Source organism: Odontesthes bonariensis, chromosome 7, assembly GCF_027942865.1.
Source record: "Odontesthes bonariensis isolate fOdoBon6 chromosome 7, fOdoBon6.hap1, whole genome shotgun sequence".
NCBI classification, from domain to species: Eukaryota; Metazoa; Chordata; class Actinopteri; order Atheriniformes; family Atherinopsidae; genus Odontesthes; species Odontesthes bonariensis.
The window spans coordinates 18,643,877-18,667,211 of record NC_134512.1 but is presented as its reverse complement, the minus strand read 5'-3'; the positions used below and the strand labels follow the sequence as shown (position 1 = coordinate 18,667,211).

The window sequence follows — 23,335 nt, the reverse complement described above, 5'->3', positions numbered from 1 at the left end:
GCAGGGTCAAGACTTGAATCCCGGCAGCTCTGTAAGGAATCTGAATCGGTCTGACAAGTTAACTAGTGCAGCCACTCAGTCTGTTAGTACAAAAGAGAGGAATGTGTTCATGTGAACAAAGAAATCACCTCAGAGCTTAAGGTATCTTAAGCTTTACACTGCTCATGCACACACAGAGTCAATGGCATCGTGTTTCCGCTCCTCTCACTATAAAGTGATACAATCTTTTATTAATGGTCTGTGCTCTTGCGTTGACATGGAGACCATTTTAATGATTAATCTGAAAGAAAAGTGCCCATTGTACACTCAGAGTGTAAGAAAACCACTGTGCTTTTATTAGTTAGTCCCGTCAGAAAGATCTTTTTTTCTTTTTTGTCTCTGTGGGTTTCAGAAATATCCATCAGATGAGCGGATGAAGCTGAGCATGTGACTAAGTTCATTCATAAGTACAGAGAAACCTTTTTCACAATATCCAAGTGGTCACACTACTTCAAGCATATCATATGTTCAAGATCTAAATATTTAATACCTAAGATCTATATACATGTTTTTTTCAGGTTATACATGTTAAAGAGACCCCAAAGGTTGAATAGATAAAACATTCAAGTCAATAAGAATGAAGGCATGAAGAATTTCCTTGCCGAAAAAATGATCAAAGCACCACTTGTGAAATTCTGGGCCGCTATTGGTGTAGATGTTAACAATAATAATTTGGACAGTAGTTTTCCTGTTCATACCAGGAAAAAATTAAACCGAACAAAACAAACGATCAAAAAGCAGGTTCAAAACACTTGAGTGCGGTTAAATCATTATATTACATTACTGATATAAACATGGCCCAACAAAATGTTTATTTTCCTTACTATGAAATCATTTGATTAATCAAGTAATTGTTTATTGAAGAAAGTAATAGAGGTTTACAAAGTCTGACTGACTTCATGGGTTTTGTGTGCATTAGCAGCGGTAACTTACTGGTACGTTTATGTGACGCATTCAATAGAAATCTCTTTATTCTACTTTAGGAAAATAACCTTCAATACACCTCTAGTTAAACCTTTTTAGGGGTAATCCCTCTAGTTCAGACGAAAGCTTCAAAATCTCACCTTTTACAAATTAAATAGGCTGCAACTAAAGAATTATGATTTCTTTCGGGTAAAATAATCGTCTACTTTTCAGAGTGGTTGCTGTTAATGATCTAATAAAGTAACAAGTCTGTATATACTCTGCATTATTCTGTTATTTCCTTTTTCAAATATATCAAATTTGTCTGTAAAGTAAATGTTTGACAGTCTGATATCAGAATCCTTTAAATGGGCCAAATTACCAACCTTAGAATTTAGTTGTCTTACATCATCTTTCGGGAAAGATTTTCTGTGAAAAAATAGGTGGAAATCCTACAATGACACCCTAAAGTTTGTTGACATGAGAAATCCTTAGCCAGTTACAGTTTTGAAGAATTTTGCACACACACTTTGTCACTTGTGTTAAAACCTCCTCTTCTTCCTGTTAAAACTAATGAAACCTTTTGTAAATCTGCTGAGGCTCCTGTAGTTTTATTTTTAGATGCCAACCCAGGCAAGGAAGTGGTTAATTAGAATTAATTAGAAATATCAGGACATCCTTTTTCTCCTGCAATCACCTCAGCCATGTAATTAGGGAGAATTGCAAGGCATAATGCAGCTGTGCGGTGTAGGGGGCACCAGGGAGCAGGAAAAGGCGGGGGGAGGGAGGGAGGTTGATGGGAGTGCTGCTGAATACTAACAAACTTGCTCCTTCCATGCAACAAAAGAACAGATGTCCTTCCTGACTCAGGGTGCCTTCTGCAGCAGAACTGATTGTTATACATTTGGCTTTATTGCTTTCTTTGTCTTCCTATAGCCAGCTTTCTCCGTGTCTGAATGGTATTTTATGTGTACAACTCCCGAATATCTTAGATCTTAATAAACTCGAATTAAGCAGAATTGGTGAATTCATTTTAAACGTACATGTTGTCAAAGAAATGCATTTTCTTTCATAAAAAATCAAATATCTTATTCCCAACCTTACCATCATGTTTCGTTTGTAGATTAAGAAGTCAGGTTAGTGTAAAAATCAAGCTGAAATCTTCTTACTTAAGGGCACGAACAGATAAATCCACATGAAAGCCACAATTTTTTATTGCTTTTTTTCTGTGTCTAATATACAGTTTGTGAAAAAATTGCGTGTGTTTATTTTCTCTCCCAAGGATCTTTGCTCCTCCATTATTTGATGCTTTGTTAGTTAGCAGGCATGTCAGCTTGGTTAGAAATATTACGATGAGGTAATAATCTTGAAGTGACAGTGGCGAGCACCCATGAAGCCCCTCGGCCTTGCTACAGAAAGGTCAGCTACCTCCGGTCATGAAGCTCCAGTCAGCATTTGGTCACTGAGAGTCAGGGAGGTTTAGACGACAAGCCCAGCATTGACAGGCCTTTTTTCTAATGAAGTGCCTGTTATCTGCAGCCTGAATAATGACACGGAGGAGAGCGCTGCCAGGAACACTACTCGCCGTCACAGCAAACTCAGAGAGACAGGGACGAGTGAGACAGCCCATACTAAGAGCAGGACACAAGCCAGGATGGGATTTGTTTTAGGTTTTGGTATCTTATTTTGAGGAATATGTATCTTTCTACAGTGCACCTCTTGTGTTTAGCTCATTATCTTATAAAAACATAACTGTTGTTTCAGTAGAAAATACACATCTGACAAATGGATCAATAAATGAATCTAATACTGTAACCAAGCTTTGAAACAGTTTCCCGTCTACACATTCGAATTAGCATTTGATTTAAGTCATTTGTTTTCGATAAGTACATTATTTATTGTCTCTCTTTTCTTTTTCTTTTTTTGGAACTATTTTGACTTCAAACGGCTGTTGGGGAGAAAATATGATTTGGAGCCAAAATTATACAGAAGTCAACTGGTTGAACTGGGAAGAAGAGAACAACAGGCCCTAAAGTATGAACCCTGATGAACAATGGATGTGTGTTGTTTGAAAGGGCGAGACAATGTAAAACCAACGGAGAGAAGGGAAAAAAATAAGACATATGCATCTGTCATGAGTGTCTGTGCAGTATCCCTGACTGGCTCTCCTGAAAGGCTGTAAATGTATGCAGGAAGCTGCTCAAAGCTTACAGATAAACAACATGATTTACCCTCATTCTTCTTTTGACTACAGATTAGCGGAGCGTGTTGGCTGGTCTGTTAGGGGACAGATTTTAAGGTGGAAAAGATTTCTTAGTACTGGGTTCAGAAAACTCATCATTCACTTTTTCAATTTCTCTTCTTTGTTTTTGTTTGAAAGGTTAATGTAATTTCAGAGCTTTACAAAAACCGTGGCCTTCTGTGTCTGACAGTTACTTCAGTGAGAGCCAAAAGAGTCAAAACAACAAGCTGAAAAATGTTAAAAACTTAAGATAAAGCAGAGGGATCACTTAGTAATTTAACCCGCCGCTGATCTGTTAGTTAAATGTTGATTAGTGCAGCTTTACTGTGAGAGCCCATTTAGCACCTGGCCAGAGAGTTACTATGGTAAAGACATTTCTGTTAAATGCCCATCGACAGTGAAACTCCACATGCATGATTTGAAATTGACTTTCTGAGCCATTAAATCCCCCCAATGAGATAGTCTTTGATGTGGCACGTGGCCTGATGAACTGGGTAGAAGCCGTTAAGCAGTGACAACACTGGAGTGGCCCTAGGATTAATGTTCGCTGTCCTGATACTGATTAATCACCTACCTCACAGCCTCGTCACTTTGATAAGACGTGTGCTGCTTTAAAGGATTTAAGATGCTAAAATGGTGAAGTCATCACAGTTTTACCTCTTTAATTAAAATTGATTTCTTTATTGTCGGCTGTTTTTATGGTGTGGCACCTCTGCATCTGTCAGGAGGGAACTTCATTATAACACTGCCTGGTTCCTTGTTGTGATGTGCCCAGTTTGAACAATTATTCCTGATGTCCTTTTGTAAATACTGTATCACCTATAAACGTATAAAGCACTTCAAGTGGGAAAACAACGATTTTTTTTTCAAGCAGCATTTTAATTTTACGGCACATCATCATTTCAGGAGTTTTAATACAGCCCGCATGTTTAAAACCAGGATGTTCTGCAGTAATATTCAGATTACACTGCTGTGAACAGAGGTAAGCATCAGATATGATGGATTGGATACATTAGTAGAAGAACGAGTGTTTCTTTAAAGGGAGGCTTCCTCTTCAGATTCAGAATTCAGCGTATGAGCACACCCTCAGAGAGATGCCTTTAATCTATCTTTTTTCCGAGCTCCGCTTGTAGCTGTGTGACAAAACCCCAACACATCAGATGGTTCTGTCTGTGTATGAATATTAGATAAATCTGAGTTATCTTTGGTAGAGTTACAAAAAAAAGAAAAGCACATTCTGCTTCCTGGAATTATCACATGTTTGAACTCACGTCACCTTTTTCTATGTCGAATTTTTTGAGGGACAACTTCATATGTGTTGGGGATTCATTTCCGTTGACACAGTGGTTGAAGTTTTGTTTTTCATCTCATCTGTTGCAGCGGGATGCAAAGGGACAGTATCTGTTTGACCTCATCTGCCACCACCTGAACTTACTAGAGAAAGACTATTTTGGCATCAGATATGTGGATCCAGACAAGCAGCGGGTAAGCGTTTGAGTGTGTGACGATGTCAGGCTGTTCTTTGTGTGCATGCTTATGTTTATGTCATTAACTGTCTTCTTAATAAGATGTTTTTTATATGAAAGAAGCTAATTTAACAGGCCAGCATTCAAAAAGGAAACACAAACAGTGAAAATTGCATGTTGCAACTGTTTTTTTTACAAGTCTGTGTATGTCATCACTTGTGCAGCAATAACAAAATATTATTATTTTTTTTAGGTATTCTAAAAAAAATAACTGCACAGTGGTTTGATACTGTTGCCTCTCAGCAAGAAGGTTCTTGGTTTGAATTTGGGGCCTGTCTCTGTGGAGTTTGTATGTTCTCCCTGATGCATGCGTGCTCTCTGGGTTCTCTATCTTCCTCCTATCGTTGAAAAACATTCACCTTAGGTCAACTGGTGATTCTAGATTTACCTTAATAAGCATGAGTGTGAATGGTTGTTAGTCTATGTGTTGGACCTGTGATAGACTGGCAACCTGCCTCATACCTGATGGTAGCTGGGATAAACTCCCACGACCCTTAATAGGATGAAGTGGGTATGAAAATGGATAGATGTTAGAAAATATTCATGATCCATCTTGCAATTAAAGGCATATGTTAATTGTGCATCCAATGAAACAGTTTCTTGTATTTGTATGCCCCATTGTCATGACAACATTGAATTAAGAATACCAGCAGAGCTTATGTGGAAAGGTGGGAAGTGTCTCTCCAGGCCTGTACAGCTGACTAGTGAGAGTAACTTTTTCTGAGTGGGGCAGTCTTTTTTTAATGGTAGCTGGATTTTTTTTTCAAATTTACTGTAGTTTAGTTCATTTTGTTCTACAGATGTGTTTCTTTTCAGATGCTGTTTGGTTAGGTTTAGAATGCAAATCCCTTTCCATCTGCAATAAGCTTCTTGTTTATTTTCTTGGTTAACAGCTTGATGAGTTCCACATCAAGTAGAGGAGATGCGTTGGTGTCACTTGCAGAAATTTCAAAGATGCATTCAAAGATTGCAAAGATTTCAAAGATGCATTCACATAAGGTCCCCTATGAGTGGAATATATATGATATGCACTTTCTGGCTCTGTAGTTGGAGCAGATTGCCCAGTCTGAGGCATTATAATGGAAACAATATCACTTAGTTTGAAATTTAATAAGATCATAGCCTTTATTGTAAATAATCAGTAATAAGCTCTGAATGAAGAGCCTGGTAGATGATAAGAGTCATGGAGTTCCTATTTTTGTTTTAATTGACCAAATCTTTAGGCTGAAATGATCATCTTCAGTGCAACAAAACAAGCAGAGTTTCTGAGATGTGACTTACGAATGACTTGATTCATGTCTGTGATGCCTTCTGTCAGTATGGAGATGACAAGCATGGCTGTCCTTTGAAAACCCGAACGTATGTGATCTAGTTAAAGATTGAGAGTGAGATTGTGGTGCAGAGTGAAAAATTGTGTTCTTCAGGCTCTTCTACTGTGAGCCATGTAGTTGTTCGACTTGATTAATTAAGTATTAATATGTCCACAAATCGTGTTGTAGTTCTGCAGATAAGAGCCATCTCCTACTGATGCTGCATTTCCCATGCTGTCACTCAGGACTATTTTGGTGGTTGTTGCTGTGGGTGGGTTGAGTTGGCGAGAAGAAAACTTTGGGCAAAGATGCAGAAGGAATGTGGTTCCACTGAGAATGAAGAAAATGATTTTGGTCGTGGAGGCAAAGAAATCCTCTCCATGTGTTTGCTGCTCAGTCGGAAATCTGCTCTTGGAACTACCTGGTGCCTGACCATCCTGGCCCATGTATATGAATCACGAGAAAATCAGTGTCTCTAGAGATCCCACTCAAGAGGAACAGAGCCGTTTATCCTTATCTGGTGAAAAATTTGATGATTTTAAAATGATGAAAAGCCCTGTGCAGCTTCTATGTTTGAAGTAGCTTCAAGATATTGCACTGCGTAGTCATGAGCTGTTATAACACCATGAACAGGTTTCCCCAGAAAACTGTCAGTAGTAACAGCTGAATATCATGGCTACTGAGAGTGAAAGTGTCAGCTTAATGGTATGATGTGTGGATTTCCCACTGCGGAAGTTTGTGAAAATGAATAATGTTTTGGCGCTTGTATTCCTTTCTAATGCAGCACTGGTTGGAGTTACCAAAATCAATTGCGAAGCAAATGAAATGTAAGTGCCCTCACTGCATGTTTATCTCTAGTGTTGTAAACTGTGATTAAATCCTTCATCCCCAATAAGTATACTTTGTACTTTACTGTGTACAAAGTGCACTTGACCTAAATTACAGATTGAAAACCGACCAAGACAGCTGTGTTTCTGAGTAACAGGACAGTTCTGCCCTCCTCATTTTCCTGCATACTGTTTAATCTGTTAATGTGAAATTACAGATTTCCTGCTGCCTTCTAAATGTTTTGTGTGTTTCCTGCAGCTCAGCCTCCATTTACCATGTGTCTCAGACTCAAGTTCTACCCTCCTGATCCTGCTGCCCTCAAGGAGGAAATCACCCGGTATGACCTGTGGTGGCATTCGTCTCAGATTGACTGATGCTTTTAATTTTCACTGCCAGAATTAAAATTTGATCCAGTTGAAGAGAAAGAGACAGACTTTTCATCATTTGACAAATCTTTTAAAAGCCGCTGTTCTTTTTCTTTTCTTCACAAACGACTTTGGTACAGGTTGTTCTATCAAGATTTGTGACAGAACAAACATGTCTTTCTGAGAAAATATTTATGGCCTCTTTATAATTCAAAATGCTTGAGCTCTTGACGATAAAACATTATGATAAATATTACACAGAACACAGTTTTCAAGAAGAGCTGTGAGGCAAACATGAATGTGAAAGCCTTTCCTGGCATTTCTCTAAGATAATGGATAGAGCAATAAAAGCAACATCATCCAAGATTGTTGACAACACACACACACACAAACACACACACACCATTGTGGTAACTCCTCCTGAATGCAGTCCTGTCACTATATATGCTCAAATTAGGTTGCAGAAATGGATGAAAGTAGGAAATTCTCACTTCCTCCAGATGATGCTGAGCATAGCGAGCTGGTGAATGTGTGCACGCTGTGCTCATGTTTTCATTACTGACTGTAGGTAGAAGAGTCCACTCTCTCTGAGGTGTAATGAGATGCAATGTGCACCACATGTAGAGAGAACATAGTGAATAGAGTGGATGGAAGAGATAGGGGGCAAGGGGTGCTGATTGAAAGTGTGAAGGGAAGGAGGGAGTGGGAGGTAGAGGACAGAGTGATACATGATTATGACAGTTGAGAGGTCAGAGCACAGAGGGTGGGAGAGGATAATAATCAGTATACATCTTTTTTTTTCAGTTTCTGCTCATACTCCTTGAATTGGATCTTGAACTAAAACTAAAGAAGGTAGAGATGTTTGTAGAGACGCCTTGCTATTTTTATTTATTCTTTACTTCATAGGCAGTTGTACTTGTGATTGTTGAAAGAAATGCAGCTTTCTTTCTCACATTTAAGAACTAATTTTGAGTACACTGCGGGTAAAAAGTACGAGAGCTGCTGTTGGTCTGCTCTGTGTGTGAGCTCTTATATGTGTAATATCATGAAAACATCCACAGCACACAACACATATTTTACTTGTTACACTCTGCAACTGGTTCATCAAACCTCCTCCAGTATGATCAACATTGGCACATACATTTCTCCATAAAAGTAACATAATTAGGGGGAAGAGGATGTGCCTGTCGTATTTCCTAAAAAAAAACCAACAGATGTTAAATAATTCCACTGAGTTAAGTTTCTTAGCTTCTAAAGTAATAAGAATAAGGATAATAATAACAATAGTCATCACCTCTCTCACTATCATGATCTTTGCTGCAAATGTTGTTTCATTCAATGTCATGCTTGCGAAGCTGTGGTTAGGTGAGTCTGAAACTAGGCTGGAGGCTTTAAGAGGATCAGAAACAGCTTCTCTCCCAGAGCTTTCCTATCCTCTTCTCCCCAAAACAAAGCCCTTATTCAAGCTAAATCAAAAGGAAATATTTAAACCACCCATAGGGAAGGTGATCCCAATATGCAGCTTTTAAGGTTCATCAGGTTTGTTTGTATTGCTGTTCCAACTCTGACTTTTTCAAATTTGTTTTCCCTGCTGCGTGTTCATCAAGAAACATTGTTACAGGATACCATCAGGATTCTTGTAAGCATCTGACATGATTTTGGTCCCCCGTAGATATCTTGTCTTCCTGCAAATCAAGAGAGACCTCTACCACGGTCGTCTTCTGTGTAAAACCTCGGATGCAGCCATGCTGGCAGCCCACATCCTTCAAGGTAATTGAAAGAGACAGATGGAAATGACTTGTACCACTCTCAGCTTGTCACTATTCTCAATGTCAATGTCATTATGCTCTGCAGTTCACCATGCGAATAAATACTGCAAGGCAAGCAAAATGATTTCCTGGAAAAAGTTACATGAGATAGAGAAATAAAGGATGTACCTGCACTTGTTTTTTGACATAAGACGTGTATTTGGCTTTTGAGACTTCATCTTTTTTTGTGCTGACATGCATTCCAAGATTTACACATAATTAGTATTCTAGTCTGTATTATAATTGGCTTGATAGCTTGAACACTGATTAATAGATGAGAAGTCATGTTAAATTGGTAATCTGGCCATCACACACAAAATGAAAAAGCACTACACCCATGTAAGGTGGCACATTTTTTTAAAGAAAGCACAGTGTTTCAGAGGAGGCAGGTTCTCTGGAGGAGGGGCTGATAAATTAAAGATGGGCTGCCTGGTCAGCTTCTCCTTGCAGAGAGAAATCAACATCAGGGTCATCTGAGGGAGTGCAATGTGGCATGAAGGACCACAGACAACCCAGGACATGTTCAGCCAGCGCTGGCTGATCTGTGAGCATGTTTAACAGTTCATTTTCTCTGTTTCCTCTTACAGCTGAGATCGGTGATCATGACCCTGGGAAGCATCCTGAAGGTTACAGCTCTAAATTCCAGTTCTTCCCAAAACAATCGGAGAAGCTGGAGCGCCGGATTGCAGACTTACACAAGACGGAGCTGATGTAAAAGAAAAAAAGACTTACACTATTTCTCTACAGATCATTCACTAATTCAAACTTAAACAGACTAGACCAACCCTGATGTTAGTACAGCTAACTATAGTAATGTGGTGGTTTGCCATTTGTAAATTATTTGAGGAGACAGCAGAGAAAGACCCTCTCCTCTCCACTGTCCACTCATATAATTAAGTTGAGATTGTGGCATTGTGGCATGTCATTGGTGATGAGTCCTAGCTGTAACTGGAAAAGCAGGACACTACATTGGCAAAAGTAATCTAAGCAGGTCTTAGCAGACAGGCAGACAGTTATGCTGTTTTACAAACAGCTGTTGCACTGATGTCTGTTTTATTTCATGCACAGAGTAGACCTAATGATGACTGGTTGATTTCACATTGACTTGTATAAATGAGCCACTGTGCTTTCTTGTGTTGGCTGGGACTAATCTGAGAAAAAGAAAAAAACAAACGATGCCTGTTAAATGACACTCGCTGAGACACAATAGGGGTGGAATTGCATCAACCAAGTTCAGTTTGGATGCTGACTGACAAGCGGCATGACACTCTGCTGCCCACTTGTGGTTTATTCTCTCCTCACCACCAAGTAAGCACAGTCAACAATGATAAATGATAAATAACCCACATTTAATTTATTCAATCCATTTGTGTATGATTTTTTTTTCCTTTTTCAGTCTTTCTAGATTTGTTGAGCTTTTCATTGGAAATCAATTCATTTGTGCTTACAAGACATGATCTATTCCATTTTTAATGCTCATAATGGACTGACACAGGCTATTCTTTTCCTCAGTGGACAGACACCTGAAACATCAGAGCGAAATTTCCTGCAGAAAGCGCAGATGTTGGAAACATACGGTGTTGATCCACATCCGTGCAAGGTTGGGTGGTGCTTTTCAATTACAGATTAACTGTTTTTAGACAGTGAATATTTCAACGATATTTCTTTCAGATGGTATGTTGAAACCTTCACACAGGAAATGCAGTACATGCTGAAACATTTGTGCTTTGGTTATATCTAAAAATGCAGTTTATTATTCTTTAAATGTACCTTTCAGGATGTGTCTGGGAACCCCGCTTTTCTCGCCTTCACGCCATTTGGTTTTGTGGTGCTTCAAGGGAACAAGAGAGTTCATTTTATCAAATGGTGAGCCAAATGTGTGACATTTTCTTATGTGGGCCGAGGACAGCACTCAACTGTTAAAAAATGCAAACAGGCTTCGATAGATCTATTTTGGCATACATGTGCTGTAAGATAATGAACATGAAACAGCATGTGCATTACAGCTGGTTGTACAGTCACAGTCTGCATGGTCCCTCCATCTGCCTCTACCTGTATCAAGAGCTGGGGGCTGGGATGTGCACAGATGGCTGATTACTGCAGTTGAATTCACTGAAGAAAATAGGAGAGGATAAGGACAAGTGCTTGATACATGACCGCTGATATGAAATTTGGGAAATGCTCCATTGATTAATTGCAAATGTGTTTGCTTTATACTGAGGAGGTTCCTGTTAACCATATAAAGCCAGACATACTGTACTGTATTATAAAACGTTAGCTGTATTTATAATGTCTTTATTTGTTTTCCTTCAGCTGCACAAAGGTTCCCCTCATTCTGCATTCCCTGTCTGCGGGGAATATTATCACTAATATGTTTTGGCAGCAAAACATGGGGCACCGTGACTGTTTATGTGATCTCAAAGTGGTTGTCATGAATATTTAAAGAGGCTGTGGATTTCTGTTTCTGCTTGCTGCGTGTGTAACTGTTACCGCGCTTTCTCCCGCTCAGGAACGAGGTGACCAAACTCAAGTTTGAAGGCAAGACTTTCAACGTATATGCAAATCAGAAGGAGGTGAGAGCATGAATTTGTGGATGTATGGAAAGGACCTGCTCTCATTAACCTGTATGCAGAGCGTGGCTTTCTCTCTCAGTTTGTTATATTGTCCTGCACGCCCTCTTATCTCCAACGTGCAGGACAAAAAGATCATCTTGACATACTTTGCACCCACACCGGAGGCATGCAAGCACCTTTGGAAGTGTGGAGTGGAGAATCAAGCTTTTTACAAGTGAGTCTACTCTCTTGTTTCAGCAGATGCCCCTTTCACCCTGACATCACGTTGTTGTTGTTACCCTCTCTCTATCACCGAGAAGTGTCAGCCAGGTCTACGTCACGGTGCCTTGGCGTCCTTAAAAGCTCTTCCCTTCAGGTTGTTTATCAGCACGAAAATGAGGTGCGGGTGGCTGCTGACCTTTAGTGAATAACTGCACATGGCACGAGACTGCAAGCACTTCAGTGCTGCGTCTGAGATACGGCTTTGCTGCCTCAGCTATTAATAATAGCTCAGGTCCCCCTCTGCTCTTTACATCTCAGGGAAAAAGATTAACAAAAAAACAAGGAGCGTGTGTAAAAACACAATAGAAAGAGGTAGCAAAATGTGTGGCTGAAATGGCAGACTGGTGAGATTTTATCTTACTCACATTTACAGAGATGTTATGAAACAGGAAGTATTTAAATTGCAAATACTAAAATGGAAGAGAAAGCATGACAAAGATGCTGTGTTTCTGGGAACCAGACAAATCTCTTAGCTGCAGAATGAAACATTAAACATTAATATCTCACTGATTTTGGCATTCTAAATATATTGAATACTGTATGGAGTCGTGTTGGGCCGAGGACAGCACTCAGCTGTAAAAAAAAAATGCAAACAGGCTTTGATAAATCTTATTTGACATACAGGCAATAGGCAATGCCTACAGACTAAGGAGATTACATTCATAATTTAAACACAGGGTATTTGATCCTTCCTTGTTTTGAGATTCAGAAAACAGAGATTAAATACAAACGTACTTCAAATGCATTATCATAATAAGCCCATGTTCTTATTAAAAAAAATAAAAATAAAATAAATAAAAATGAATAAATAAATAAAAAAATAACCCCATGTTCTTGCAAGAAGTCCAAAACATGTATTTTACTTCCTGTGCCATCTGCTTAGGTGCACTCAACTGAATTTATTTTCTTTTTCCCTTCAATCAGGCTTGAGAAGTCAAGTCAGGTTCGCACAGTGTCCAGCAGCAACTTGTTCTTCAAGGGCAGCCGTTTCCGCTACAGGTAGAGTACACAACAAGGCAGTATGACTGATGACAGGGAGGGGAGGACACTGCAGAAAGCCCTCAGCTGGATATGGAGAGAAGTGTTCCCAGAAGACGTGGCCTCCTGGCCTTCTGTGCTGTAATGTCAGCCTGCCTGGAGGATAGGACTGACACCTCACTAGACAGAAGGCACAGAAGGGGACTTAAAGGGGACTGATCACATGATGCACATCCACTTTGTGTTAGTAGTAAATCTGTAGTTTGAAAAAACCACAGTTCAAGTCTCTGTACTTATTCTACTTCAGTTACTATACGGTTTAGGTTACTAGGTTAAATCCTTACATTCAATTTCTTTTCAATTTTACACAATGTTGGAAACAGGATAGTTTAAAAAGTTGCAGAATTTATTTCCACAGGTTATGAAATATCGATTTGTGGAAAATTAGTTTTTTTGGGTGAATGAAACTGAGCGTTGAGCTTTGAAAAATGCATTCTATTCTCTAACATAGTTGTCTTTTTCTATTGATAATAATGCAGTTTATTTTAATTCCCACTGACTTTGATGTGAAAAGTATTCATTGAAACTAAACTGTTTTGACCAGAATAAATGGTTTCATACTGAAGATATAAACCACCTGGTGAAAAACTTTAAAAGATGAAATTTATCTGAGGAAGATGGCAATGATCGGTTTGATTTAAAGTGCCCGTCTGTCAAAAGTCATGACATTTTTCCAAGTAAGTTACAGACTGAGTTTACTGTTGAAGAGCAAACCATGATCATTGTTGTGATATATTTACCTGCGAGTCTGTATGTGCATTTGTCTGACCGGTGGTAATTCGGTTACTCAGAGCTGAATTCACTGGGTTGATTCAATCACAATGCTCATGTACTGTACTCATCCACTGCAGTGATGGTTTGCATAGCATTGGGTGAGAGCATGATGCCTGGTCATGTGTGTGTGTATGTGGAACTCATCCTGAGCATCGTCTCTGTGCTTTACAACAGTGGGCGAGTGGCAAAAGAGGTGATGGAGCAGAGTGCCAAAATCAAACGCGAACCTCCAGAAATACACAGGTAGAGTTGTAAACTCAGGAGAAGTCAGACTGTTTGATCAGAATTTTGCTTGATTTCTCTTTTCCCCATATTTTAGGCACCAAGCTACTGTAGATGTGTGTGTCCATATCAGCATCGCCTTCTAGCTACAGTATGACTTAGCTTTGCTTGCAGCTCGGTTCAGTGATATTTTTGTATTTGTGTCTGTTTATGTCTTTGCAGGGCTGGCCTTGTGCCCAGTAGAAGTTGTCCATCCATCACCCATGGGCCTCGGCTCAGCAGTGTACCGCGCACTCGTCGGAGAGCTGTGCACATATCTATCATGGAGGGTAGGAACTGAGCTTCAACTCTTTCATACATGAAGCTAAGGTTATACAGAGTCAGAAAAACACAGTATTTGTGTTTACTCCCCCCTTTCTTGAGTAAACACACTTGGGTATACACTCTTTCATGCACATGCTGAAACTAGAGCCATTTGGTAGTTCACATCAGAGCGGATTGCTGCACGTGTGCGTGTCAGTCGGCCTGCCTCACTTCAATGCAGAATTTCAGAGATGTGTATATTGTGTTTTTGTTTATGTTGTGTTGACACACTGGCAGCTAAAGTCACTTACTCAGCCCACCTGCGGGCTCCCAGCCCAGAACAGGTGGTGTCTGTGTTTCTGTTAGTGAGATGGACACAGCAGGTCCTGCTTTGCCGCAGGTAAAACGGTGAGATTCCGTCTGATGCCTTTCAAGTTTGCACTCTTTGTACTGACAGATAAATAGAGGCCAGTAGCAGGTGTATTGTGTATATTTAGGGTCCTTCGCTGTGCGTTCAAAAGAGCCACAAGACTTTCCCACCCCTAGAGTGTGCTGACTGGGTGTCTTACAGCGGTATTAATACCCCAGTTAAAAATAACCGGGGTCTTACGCTCCATGTATGTCATTGACCGGGGTGGGGCCAAACCAGGAGGCCAGTGCGGGTGATCATAGCACTGCTTGCAGAAAAACTCAGTTTCACCTCCACGACTGGCAACTAAGCCATAAACTTGTGGCCTGGACTCTGGAAAGGGACCATAAGGACAGGATAGGCACGTGAATGCTGCAGCCATGGTGAAGTGTCTCATCCGAATCACCACCCGGGTGAACGTGCACCTGCGTATGATCAATCACTGCTACCGGGATGTGAAGGTTCGCGTGCTGAGCCTGGGGCCTCGTCTGCTGGGCAAGGCCTTGGGCGTCCTACCCCTCTACCCTGCTCTGACAGGGCACCAGGAGTCAACCAGTGTCAGCCCTCTTCTTGGCACTCCACTGCCCTGTGTCCAACCAAGCAGCCCTCCAGGTAAAATTATCTCAAAGCCAACAAGGAGTGGATTTTGCATGGATTTATTTCAAATCAGTCTCTGGCTTATTTGTGTTTGCAGGAAGAGAGGAATACTATTCCTCTGGTTGTCTATGCCTCATGGGCACTGGACATGTTTTAAAATTTTTCTGCGGGATGCTTTTGGTGGAGAGCATTTGGTTGTTTTGGATTATAAGACCCTCTAAATGAATATTATATTTGGTTCCAGCCCTTATATTTCCAGGGGTATGGTTGCTTATTTGTTGTATGCAATTCTTTTTAACTTAAGTTTTGCTATAGTGTTTTAACTTAAGCTCTATGAATATGAAGAAATGCAAGTTAAATAAGTGCATTTTTCTTCTTGAAGTCTTGCATAAGTGCATTTTTCTTCTTGAAGTCTTGCTTTTGTAAGCAATATGCAGGATTAGCTGAGGGAGATCAACTTTGAGTAAAGATGGCCACTGACACCCATCGGGCCTGCATGTCTCCCTCTTTTCACTTGACAAGAGCTTCATGTCAGCAGAGGCTTTGGTGCTGGACATAATCTCCCCTACTTTTCCAACAAATATTAAGTCCTTTTCATGATTCGCTTCCTCGTCAAGAGCTGAATTTCAATTCTGTGTCTTTGTAGTGAAGGTGTAATGTTGCTGCTCTGACTCTCTGGAGAATGTGATATCGTCAGCAATGTGCTCAACCATTACTCATATTCAATGACATGTACACTGTAGAGCGTCTCGTGTGCTGTACTATCGCTTGTGTTGCAGAATAGACACCTCAGCTGTATCTGAGGCATGTCTTAAAAATGTCGCTGAATATTCGTTTGTAGGGTTGAGTGAAGGTGAACTTGAAGATAATTCAGGTATTAAGGCATCTATCTTTTAATGAGTTGAATATAATACAAATCAGTAACTACAGTGTAATTCCTCTACCTCTTTCCTTGTTTTCTATCTGTTATTATTTATGCTGTCCCATTTCACAATGATACACATTGAAAAGAAAAATCCCCCAAAGCATTTTTGTCTATTTTGTCTATGAAGAGTCAATCCAGTGCTTTTTAATTATTTATTTTCTATACATCTACATCTATTTATTTGGTGCAGTTTACTTTTAAATCCTGCCAGTACTTCTGTATACATGCATTTTGATGCGTCCATCAGTGTCTTGTTATTATTAACTACTACTGTTTGGTCGACCACCTACAGTATATAATTATTTTGCTCCTTGTCAAATGTGTATTTGTATTTTTGGCGTTGAAAAACCACATTTAAGTGATTTGACAAGGTTTCATCACAAATCAGTTTGATTGGAGGAGATGAGTCCCTTTACATATCCTTTAATGGAAAGCAATCCAAGTTTAAAGTGTAATATCTGAAGAAATGTCACTATACTATGATTTGAGATGAGCATGTAGAAAGTGCTCGATAAAAAATAAGATCTTGGTAATTTTTTTATCAGTAAGCATGGCTTGATTTATTTATTTTTCTTAAATGACCTGTCTAGCACACTTCTTATTGGCTTTGTATGCCCTGCTTTAGTTCCTTTGGCTACGGGGGGGGATGTTCTTTCATTTGTGATGATAGTCTTCACATCAGCTTGAGTGCTTTCTGTGTGATGACCGTTTGACTCTGGGGAAAGCATGATCAGATTGCGGCCGTCAAAGTGGAGACTGTGTGTCTGCACTCTGTAACAGACCTTTACTGGACAAACGGCCGTGGGAACCTCTTGTACCAGAACTACTTTACAGAGTAACGCCACACTGTCCTCATCAGGGACTGCATTCATAAAAAAATACTATTTTAGAATTATGACATTTTGTTAAAAGTAGGTCTTTGTAAAGAAAAAAATAACTCGCAAAGCTTCTTAGCCTTCAAGAAAGCTGCTTCGACAACTCTTAAGAGTGGGCTGGAGGATTTTCAAGAGGCTTAGGGGAGTCTTTTAGACAAATATTCAGACAGTTTAATTAATCCCTTTGGGATCATTCATTTGTAGCTTCCCAGTCCATACATTCAGCTCTACCAAACATCAACCAAACTGTTAAAATGTCAGATGAAGCACAAATAAAGGACATGCTATGGGACAAGTTACAATCAAATAGAAGCAATAAAGAATAGCAACAGAGAAACAATACATTTAGCAAATAAAGCAAATAAAACAACGAAGTCCTATAAATTTCAAAGACAGCAGAGGTTTCAGTTGGGAATTGTCTTTGTTGTGCAGCTTAATAGCAAAAGGAATAAGTTTTAATATTTGTTAAGATATGAAGAATCAAGCAGAGGAGAAAATGTTGAACAGAAAATGGGGAGAAATTTTCTCCAAATGCTAAATGAAGGTAAATTGAGCATTCATGTGTGTGAATGATGTAATTACAGATGTCCTAACCAATGCAATAACACCACAAATGAAACTAACCACCAAAACCAGCATATTCAGCAATGGAAAATATACAAAAGTGCATCAGTCATTACTTTCCCCTAAAATATTTTTTTCACCCGTGAATTAATTAAGCTAACTGTAGTCGGCATAGTTGTTTGCTGGTTTATGGTAGATTTATATTCCAGGTAATGTCACTTTGTATTCATACTCTGTCCAGCAATTGAAAGTGATGACAGGCGAGACCTTCTCCACAAATATCCAATAATGTAGATTATAGTATTCAAATGATCAGCATTTAAAAGCCACACAAGAGAAGTTTGTGAACCTTTAAAACTATGTGCTTCTCACTCATATCATTGATATGTACATTCTGGAGCCTGAAACTGCACTGGAGTGCCCGAGGGGTGGATATACCGCTGTTCACTACTTTGTTTTCCTGGCCCTACCACAGCCCTTTGCTTTACAGTTACTCGACATTTTTGTGGGCATTTGAGCACAAATTTGTGCATGTGATTGTACATGTGCAGGGCTAAAACAAAGATTTGCTTTTATAACTGAAGAGGGAGCCAAAGAGCAACAAATACAAATAAATAAAACGTCAAATACTCTTGTGTTATTTTAGATAAACATAAGGAAATAAATATCTATGTGCATGTGAATTTTCAAACATCCAAGGAGTAACTATAATAAATCCAAACCCCCTGGTAATGGTGTCACTTCGGAGTAAAATGGAATTACAAAACACAGAAAATAAATGGATAGATAAAAAGTAGTAACATTAATTCACTTTTTCAGTCCTACTTCTGTGTTACATAGCAAAGCTAAATTTAAATAAGTATTGATTGAAATGACTAAATGAGCCCATGTGGAATGTAGAATGATAACAATTGTGAATATGTTCACAGCTGTGTAGCAAATAGAACATTATAATGCACTGGGATGTACATGCCCCTCATAAACCATCATGCACTGGGCCTCAGTGCTGACTCAATGTGTCACTAATTTATCAAGTTCATGACATAGGTACCCCGTTTCTTATTAAAACAATAAAAGCATCAATAAAAAGTTTCTTTAGTCACTCCTTAGATCGGACACAGTGGTAGAATTTTTTAGTCTTAATAAAGAGTTCTCTTATTCACAAACACACTCTGTATGTTTATGTATAAGGCCACAGATTCTACCAGTAATCTTTAATTGAGCTGTGCAATGTGCGTAATATTGCTGTCTATTTTCCCCCTTTTTCCCTTCTGAACCAGGTCTGGAGTCCCTGCGTGACAGTGCCCACTCTACACCAGTGCGTTCAGTGTCTCATGGAGAGTCCTTCATGCCACGCTCCCGGAGTCTGGCCACAGATGCCAGCGATAGGGTGGCAGTTATCTCAGATGAGGCCTACAGTCCATCTGACAGTGTCCTCCCCACTCCAGTGGCCGAGCACAGCATGGAGCTGGCCGTGTCTCGCCAAATCAATGGGGCACCCTGCAGCATTGAAGAGGAGAAGGAGTCGGAGGCGGGCACGCCCCCACGTGGGGAAGGGGGTGATTTTGGTGCGGACAGTAGATCTGCACAGGAGGGTGCAGGGGGGGATTCGGCCCTCAGCGAGGTGGAACAGGTGAATAAGTTTGTCTTAAGTGTCCTGCGTTTGCTCCTTGTGACCATTGGACTCCTCTTTGTCTTGCTTCTACTTCTCATCATCCTCACCGAGTCAGACCTTGACATTGCATTTTTAAGTGATATCCGCCAGACCCCCGAATTTGAGCAGTTCCATTATGAATACTTTTGTCCCCTCAGGCGGTGGTTTGCCTGCAAGCTCCGTTGGGTGGGCGGGTTGCTCATTAACAAGTGAGAGTGCGGTCGTAGAGTCTGTACGCTCGTTTGGGGGTCTGAGACGCCGGTTAGGACTTCGGAGGGATGGTGGGCAGCCTCGTCCTAACCATGAACCCTGCTTCTCTCCTCCTCCTCCTGCTGACATACAGCTTGGACCACTCCTGGTAACATCGGGCCAGGATCTCTCAACCCCTCCCCCTCCCCTCTCCTCCACTTTAAGTTGCTCCACTCTCCACCAACCTCCTCGTTTCGCTTATGTTCTATTTTACATTTTTCCCCCCACAAAGCCTGGAGACTTTTTTCTTTTGTTTCGTTTTTGCATTTTTTAAAAATCATTTTCGGCATTTGAAGCATTTTACGTTTTCAAATAACACAAAAAGAAAAAAAAAAAAAGAAAATCAAAGAACTGAAGAATTACAAACTGTTCGTTTAACGGAAGATTCTGTTGCAACAGATGAATGTTGCCTTCATCATTATTTATTTATTATGCTCAGACATATTTGCATAAGAGAAGGAGGAGAGTTAATGAATGGTAATCAAGGAAGTTGATTTGATTCAAAGAGATGGAGGTAAGTTATGTTAGAGTTGAGTCAAAAGGCCATCTGCTGTGAAAGAGTCAAAGCTGAATAATACGTGTTGATTCATCCCCGTCAGAAGACAGACAGCGGCTTAACCTAATTAGAAAGAGAAGAACAGTGTGATGGGAAAAATAGAGAAGGTTCATGAAACGGTAAAACAGACAAGGTGATTACCAAATGCCTTTTTTTGAAAAGCTATTGATGACTGTTTAGAAACTTTTTGGATTGTTTAGGACAATTAGAATTCAGCATACAGTCGCATACAAGGTCAGCTGATGGAGATCAAGTAGTTTTTCTAACATTTTATAAGGATACAGCGATATAAAGCAGTAGTGATATGTGTCCTGGTAGTGTCTGATGCAGTTAGAGAAATGCTCATGATGAGCAAAGAGTCACTGGCACCAATAGATAATAGCCGCGATAGATGTGCAATGCTGATATGGTTTTAATGATTAATTACTTTGAATGTGCTCATTTCTTCAGTTGTTCTGTTATTTCTCCAATTAAGTTGATTTGCATTTTTTCATCAAATTGAAATTCGATGAATTTCAATGATTTCTTTTTATGAAGAGTTTGATCTATTTTGGTTTCCTATCCACCTTGCTCTTAGATTTATGTATCATACTATATTATTACTGCTAGATTAAGAGTAATGATGTACTTTTTGTACAGATTAGTTTGTTTCCTAATATATTGACAGTTTTTTCCATGTATATTTTAATAGAGCTGAAATGTTATTTTGTTATTGAAGATTAAATTATACCTTTTTTAGCGCTGTGTTTCAAGTGAGGACAGAAGCATTTAAGGAAATGTGGGGAATGGGTTGGAAAAACAGCTTTTATCCAGATCCACTCACCAGTGATCACACCTCCCACCACTCCACCAGCAGTCAGTCAGCCTTCAGTGTACGTACGCGTCAATGATCATCTTCAGTATGTACTCGTGTAAAAAAATTAAAAAAAAAAAAAGAAATGTGTATATCAGTACAGTGTCACAAATAATCCAAAAATACATGTTTCTATTATTTTAGCATGTTTTGTTTTACTTGAAGAAGGTGGTGAGGTGACTGAGAGCCTGACCAGCTCAAACAACAGACTGACAAACACTCTTGACTTATGACCTAACTTCCAGCTAAAAACTCATTTGACAATACACAAGACAGAACTAGGGCTAAACTGATCAGTCATTGGTTGACAGAAATGAACTGGCAGCTATTTTCAGAAATGAACATTGAACACTTGCATTTGTCATTGTCAGGTTCAGGTGTTACATTGTGAGGATTTTATTTTCTTCAGCATTTTAAATGATGATATTTTGGGCTGTTGGCAATATAAAAGTAATTTTGAAACGTCATCTTGGTAACAGAGAATTTACCATGAATTGATTTGACAAATAGAGAAAATCAATGACGAAAAAAACAGTTACAGCCTGAAACTAAACTATAATAGATACTGTAACTATGACATTTTTTTTTTACATACAGTATATTGTGCACTTTCTTCCTTGTATTTTCATATAGTTTCAAAACAGTATATATATATATCTACATATCTGCAGCAAGTATATCAAACAACTTCTTCCAGTTCATATTTCAGTCAGGTTCTAGAATCTTCTGCCTCACAGCTCCTGGGAGCAATAACTATCACGGCTGCTGGGATTCTGGGTAAAACCTGTTTTTTGTATTGCATGTGTACCTTCTGCACAAAGTGCAGGTGTAAGTTTTAGTGTGTCTATGTGTAGGAATGGAAACAAGGTTTGAGGTGATAGCAGTGTATGTTTAGACTGGGCAGATCAAAGCTGAGAAGGAATTACAAGCAAGAAAAGTGAAAGGCTTGAGGCACAGAAGACTGGGGGATTTAACACTATGACTTGGGAATGGAGGGCACTTTGTGGCTCATTAATCTAATGGCTGTACAGGGTTTGTTTTTTTCTTTCTTTTTCTACCAACACATCCACCTGCAGCTGCTCCACTGAAGGCCTGATGGTGCTACTTTTCTGTGTGCTCCTGCGTAAACAGAGCCCATCAGTCCCCAGCTTAGCTGTAGTCCTGATAATAGAGTAGCATGCACTGTGGTGTTGTGGCTGGATCCACTCCTGTAGCTCAATATGTTTTACAAACCACAGTTATCTCTGGTGAAGGCAGAACCATGCTGGATGAAATCTAAAATCATTCGAGCTACACTGGCAAAGACTCCTGTCGTCCATACGGTTTAGGAGCTTACTTTTTTAGACCCAGTAAACGGCAGATGCGAAGATGAAGCACATTTTTTCCCAAAAAGGGGTGAAGCAGAATGGGAGGGTTTACGTTTTTGGTGTTTCATGCTCAATGTTTATTACACCTCTTCTGACATCAGTATGACTTAATCAGGCTGCGATGTTGAACATGTTTTAAAAGTCTGTCTGCAAAGGTGTTTCTTAAACATTTATCAGCATTATGTAGCTTCAGTGGTCTCTCTCTCTCTTTCTCTCTCTCTGAGCATGCAACATTTTTATTTTTTTTTAAAAAACAGCATTATTCAAGGAGCAATAACCAGCTGTAAGAGCAAAATGATGTGATTTACAAACTTGTCCATGAAGATAAACTGTTGAATAATGTTTGATAGGTCAAATGTGTTCGTTGTGTTTCTAGAAAAGCACTTACCACATTGCTGCTGTGATGACTCCTATGATGATGCGACCACTGAGTTACCATAACATTTTTTTTTATAAAACGCAGAATCCATTAAGAGGTCTCTTGTATGGGTGTTCTGCTGTTTTCTTTGCTGGTTCATCATTAAATCAGATTGCTCCATGTGCCTGGATCCTGACCTACAATTACCAAAGTGTGAAAGATGAAGGAATGGAGACGCATCCCATGGAGCTACAGACCTTTCCATCTTTATTACCCTGATGCGAAGAGGGACGACAATGACTGAAAATGTTTGGAAGGAACACCAGGCAGCCCAAAATCTCTTCAGTTTGTCCTGGGAGGTTTCCTGCGACGAACCTTAAACATTTGCTGTGTCATGTTTACATGTTTAGTTTATTTAATTTTTTTCCTTTTTCTGAGCAGAAGATGGCTAAAAGGTTTGGTCAGATCTGTCATTGTTGCTGACCTAGTTTTTACCATCAGTGGTTTATCAACCAAATAGGCTCATCTGTACTTGAAGAAACACAATCTTTCACATATGTGATGCACTGGGAGATAAAATATCGATTTTATTTAAATATACAAGAACCGGGATGGACTCTATGACTAACGCCTGTATGGTTTAATGTGACTCCAGATGTTAACGTCTGAGGGTTTTTCTAGTGTTTTCCCGTGAGGTGTTCTTGTTAATTCGTCACCTCCTGTACTTTTCTACGTT

General features: G+C 39.6%; 1 protein-coding gene across 2 annotated transcripts in view; it reads left to right on the top strand.

Annotated features, from left to right (window-relative positions):
• The window catches only part of frmd5a (FERM domain containing 5a), a 62,506-nt gene extending 40,083 nt beyond the window's left edge, over positions 1 to 22,423 (top strand). The window contains exons 2-14 of one of the 2 annotated variants that reach the window (XM_075469843.1): positions 4,565 to 4,669; positions 6,805 to 6,847; positions 7,107 to 7,185; positions 8,886 to 8,983; positions 9,609 to 9,732; positions 10,534 to 10,621; positions 10,799 to 10,887; positions 11,531 to 11,594; positions 11,726 to 11,808; positions 12,780 to 12,854; positions 13,842 to 13,910; positions 14,112 to 14,218; positions 18,843 to 22,423. In XM_075469843.1, the coding sequence (XP_075325958.1) occupies positions 4,565 to 4,669; positions 6,805 to 6,847; positions 7,107 to 7,185; positions 8,886 to 8,983; positions 9,609 to 9,732; positions 10,534 to 10,621; positions 10,799 to 10,887; positions 11,531 to 11,594; positions 11,726 to 11,808; positions 12,780 to 12,854; positions 13,842 to 13,910; positions 14,112 to 14,218; positions 18,843 to 19,429 (1,611 nt within the window). In that variant the 3' untranslated portion in view covers positions 19,430 to 22,423. Of the gene's footprint in view, positions 1 to 4,564; positions 4,670 to 6,804; positions 6,848 to 7,106; positions 7,186 to 8,885; positions 8,984 to 9,608; positions 9,733 to 10,533; positions 10,622 to 10,798; positions 10,888 to 11,530; positions 11,595 to 11,716; positions 11,809 to 12,779; positions 12,855 to 13,841; positions 13,911 to 14,111; positions 14,219 to 18,842 lie in introns of both variants that reach the window. The other variant, XM_075469842.1, reaches the window with a different exon arrangement.
• Positions 22,424 to 23,335: the final 912 nt, after the last annotated feature.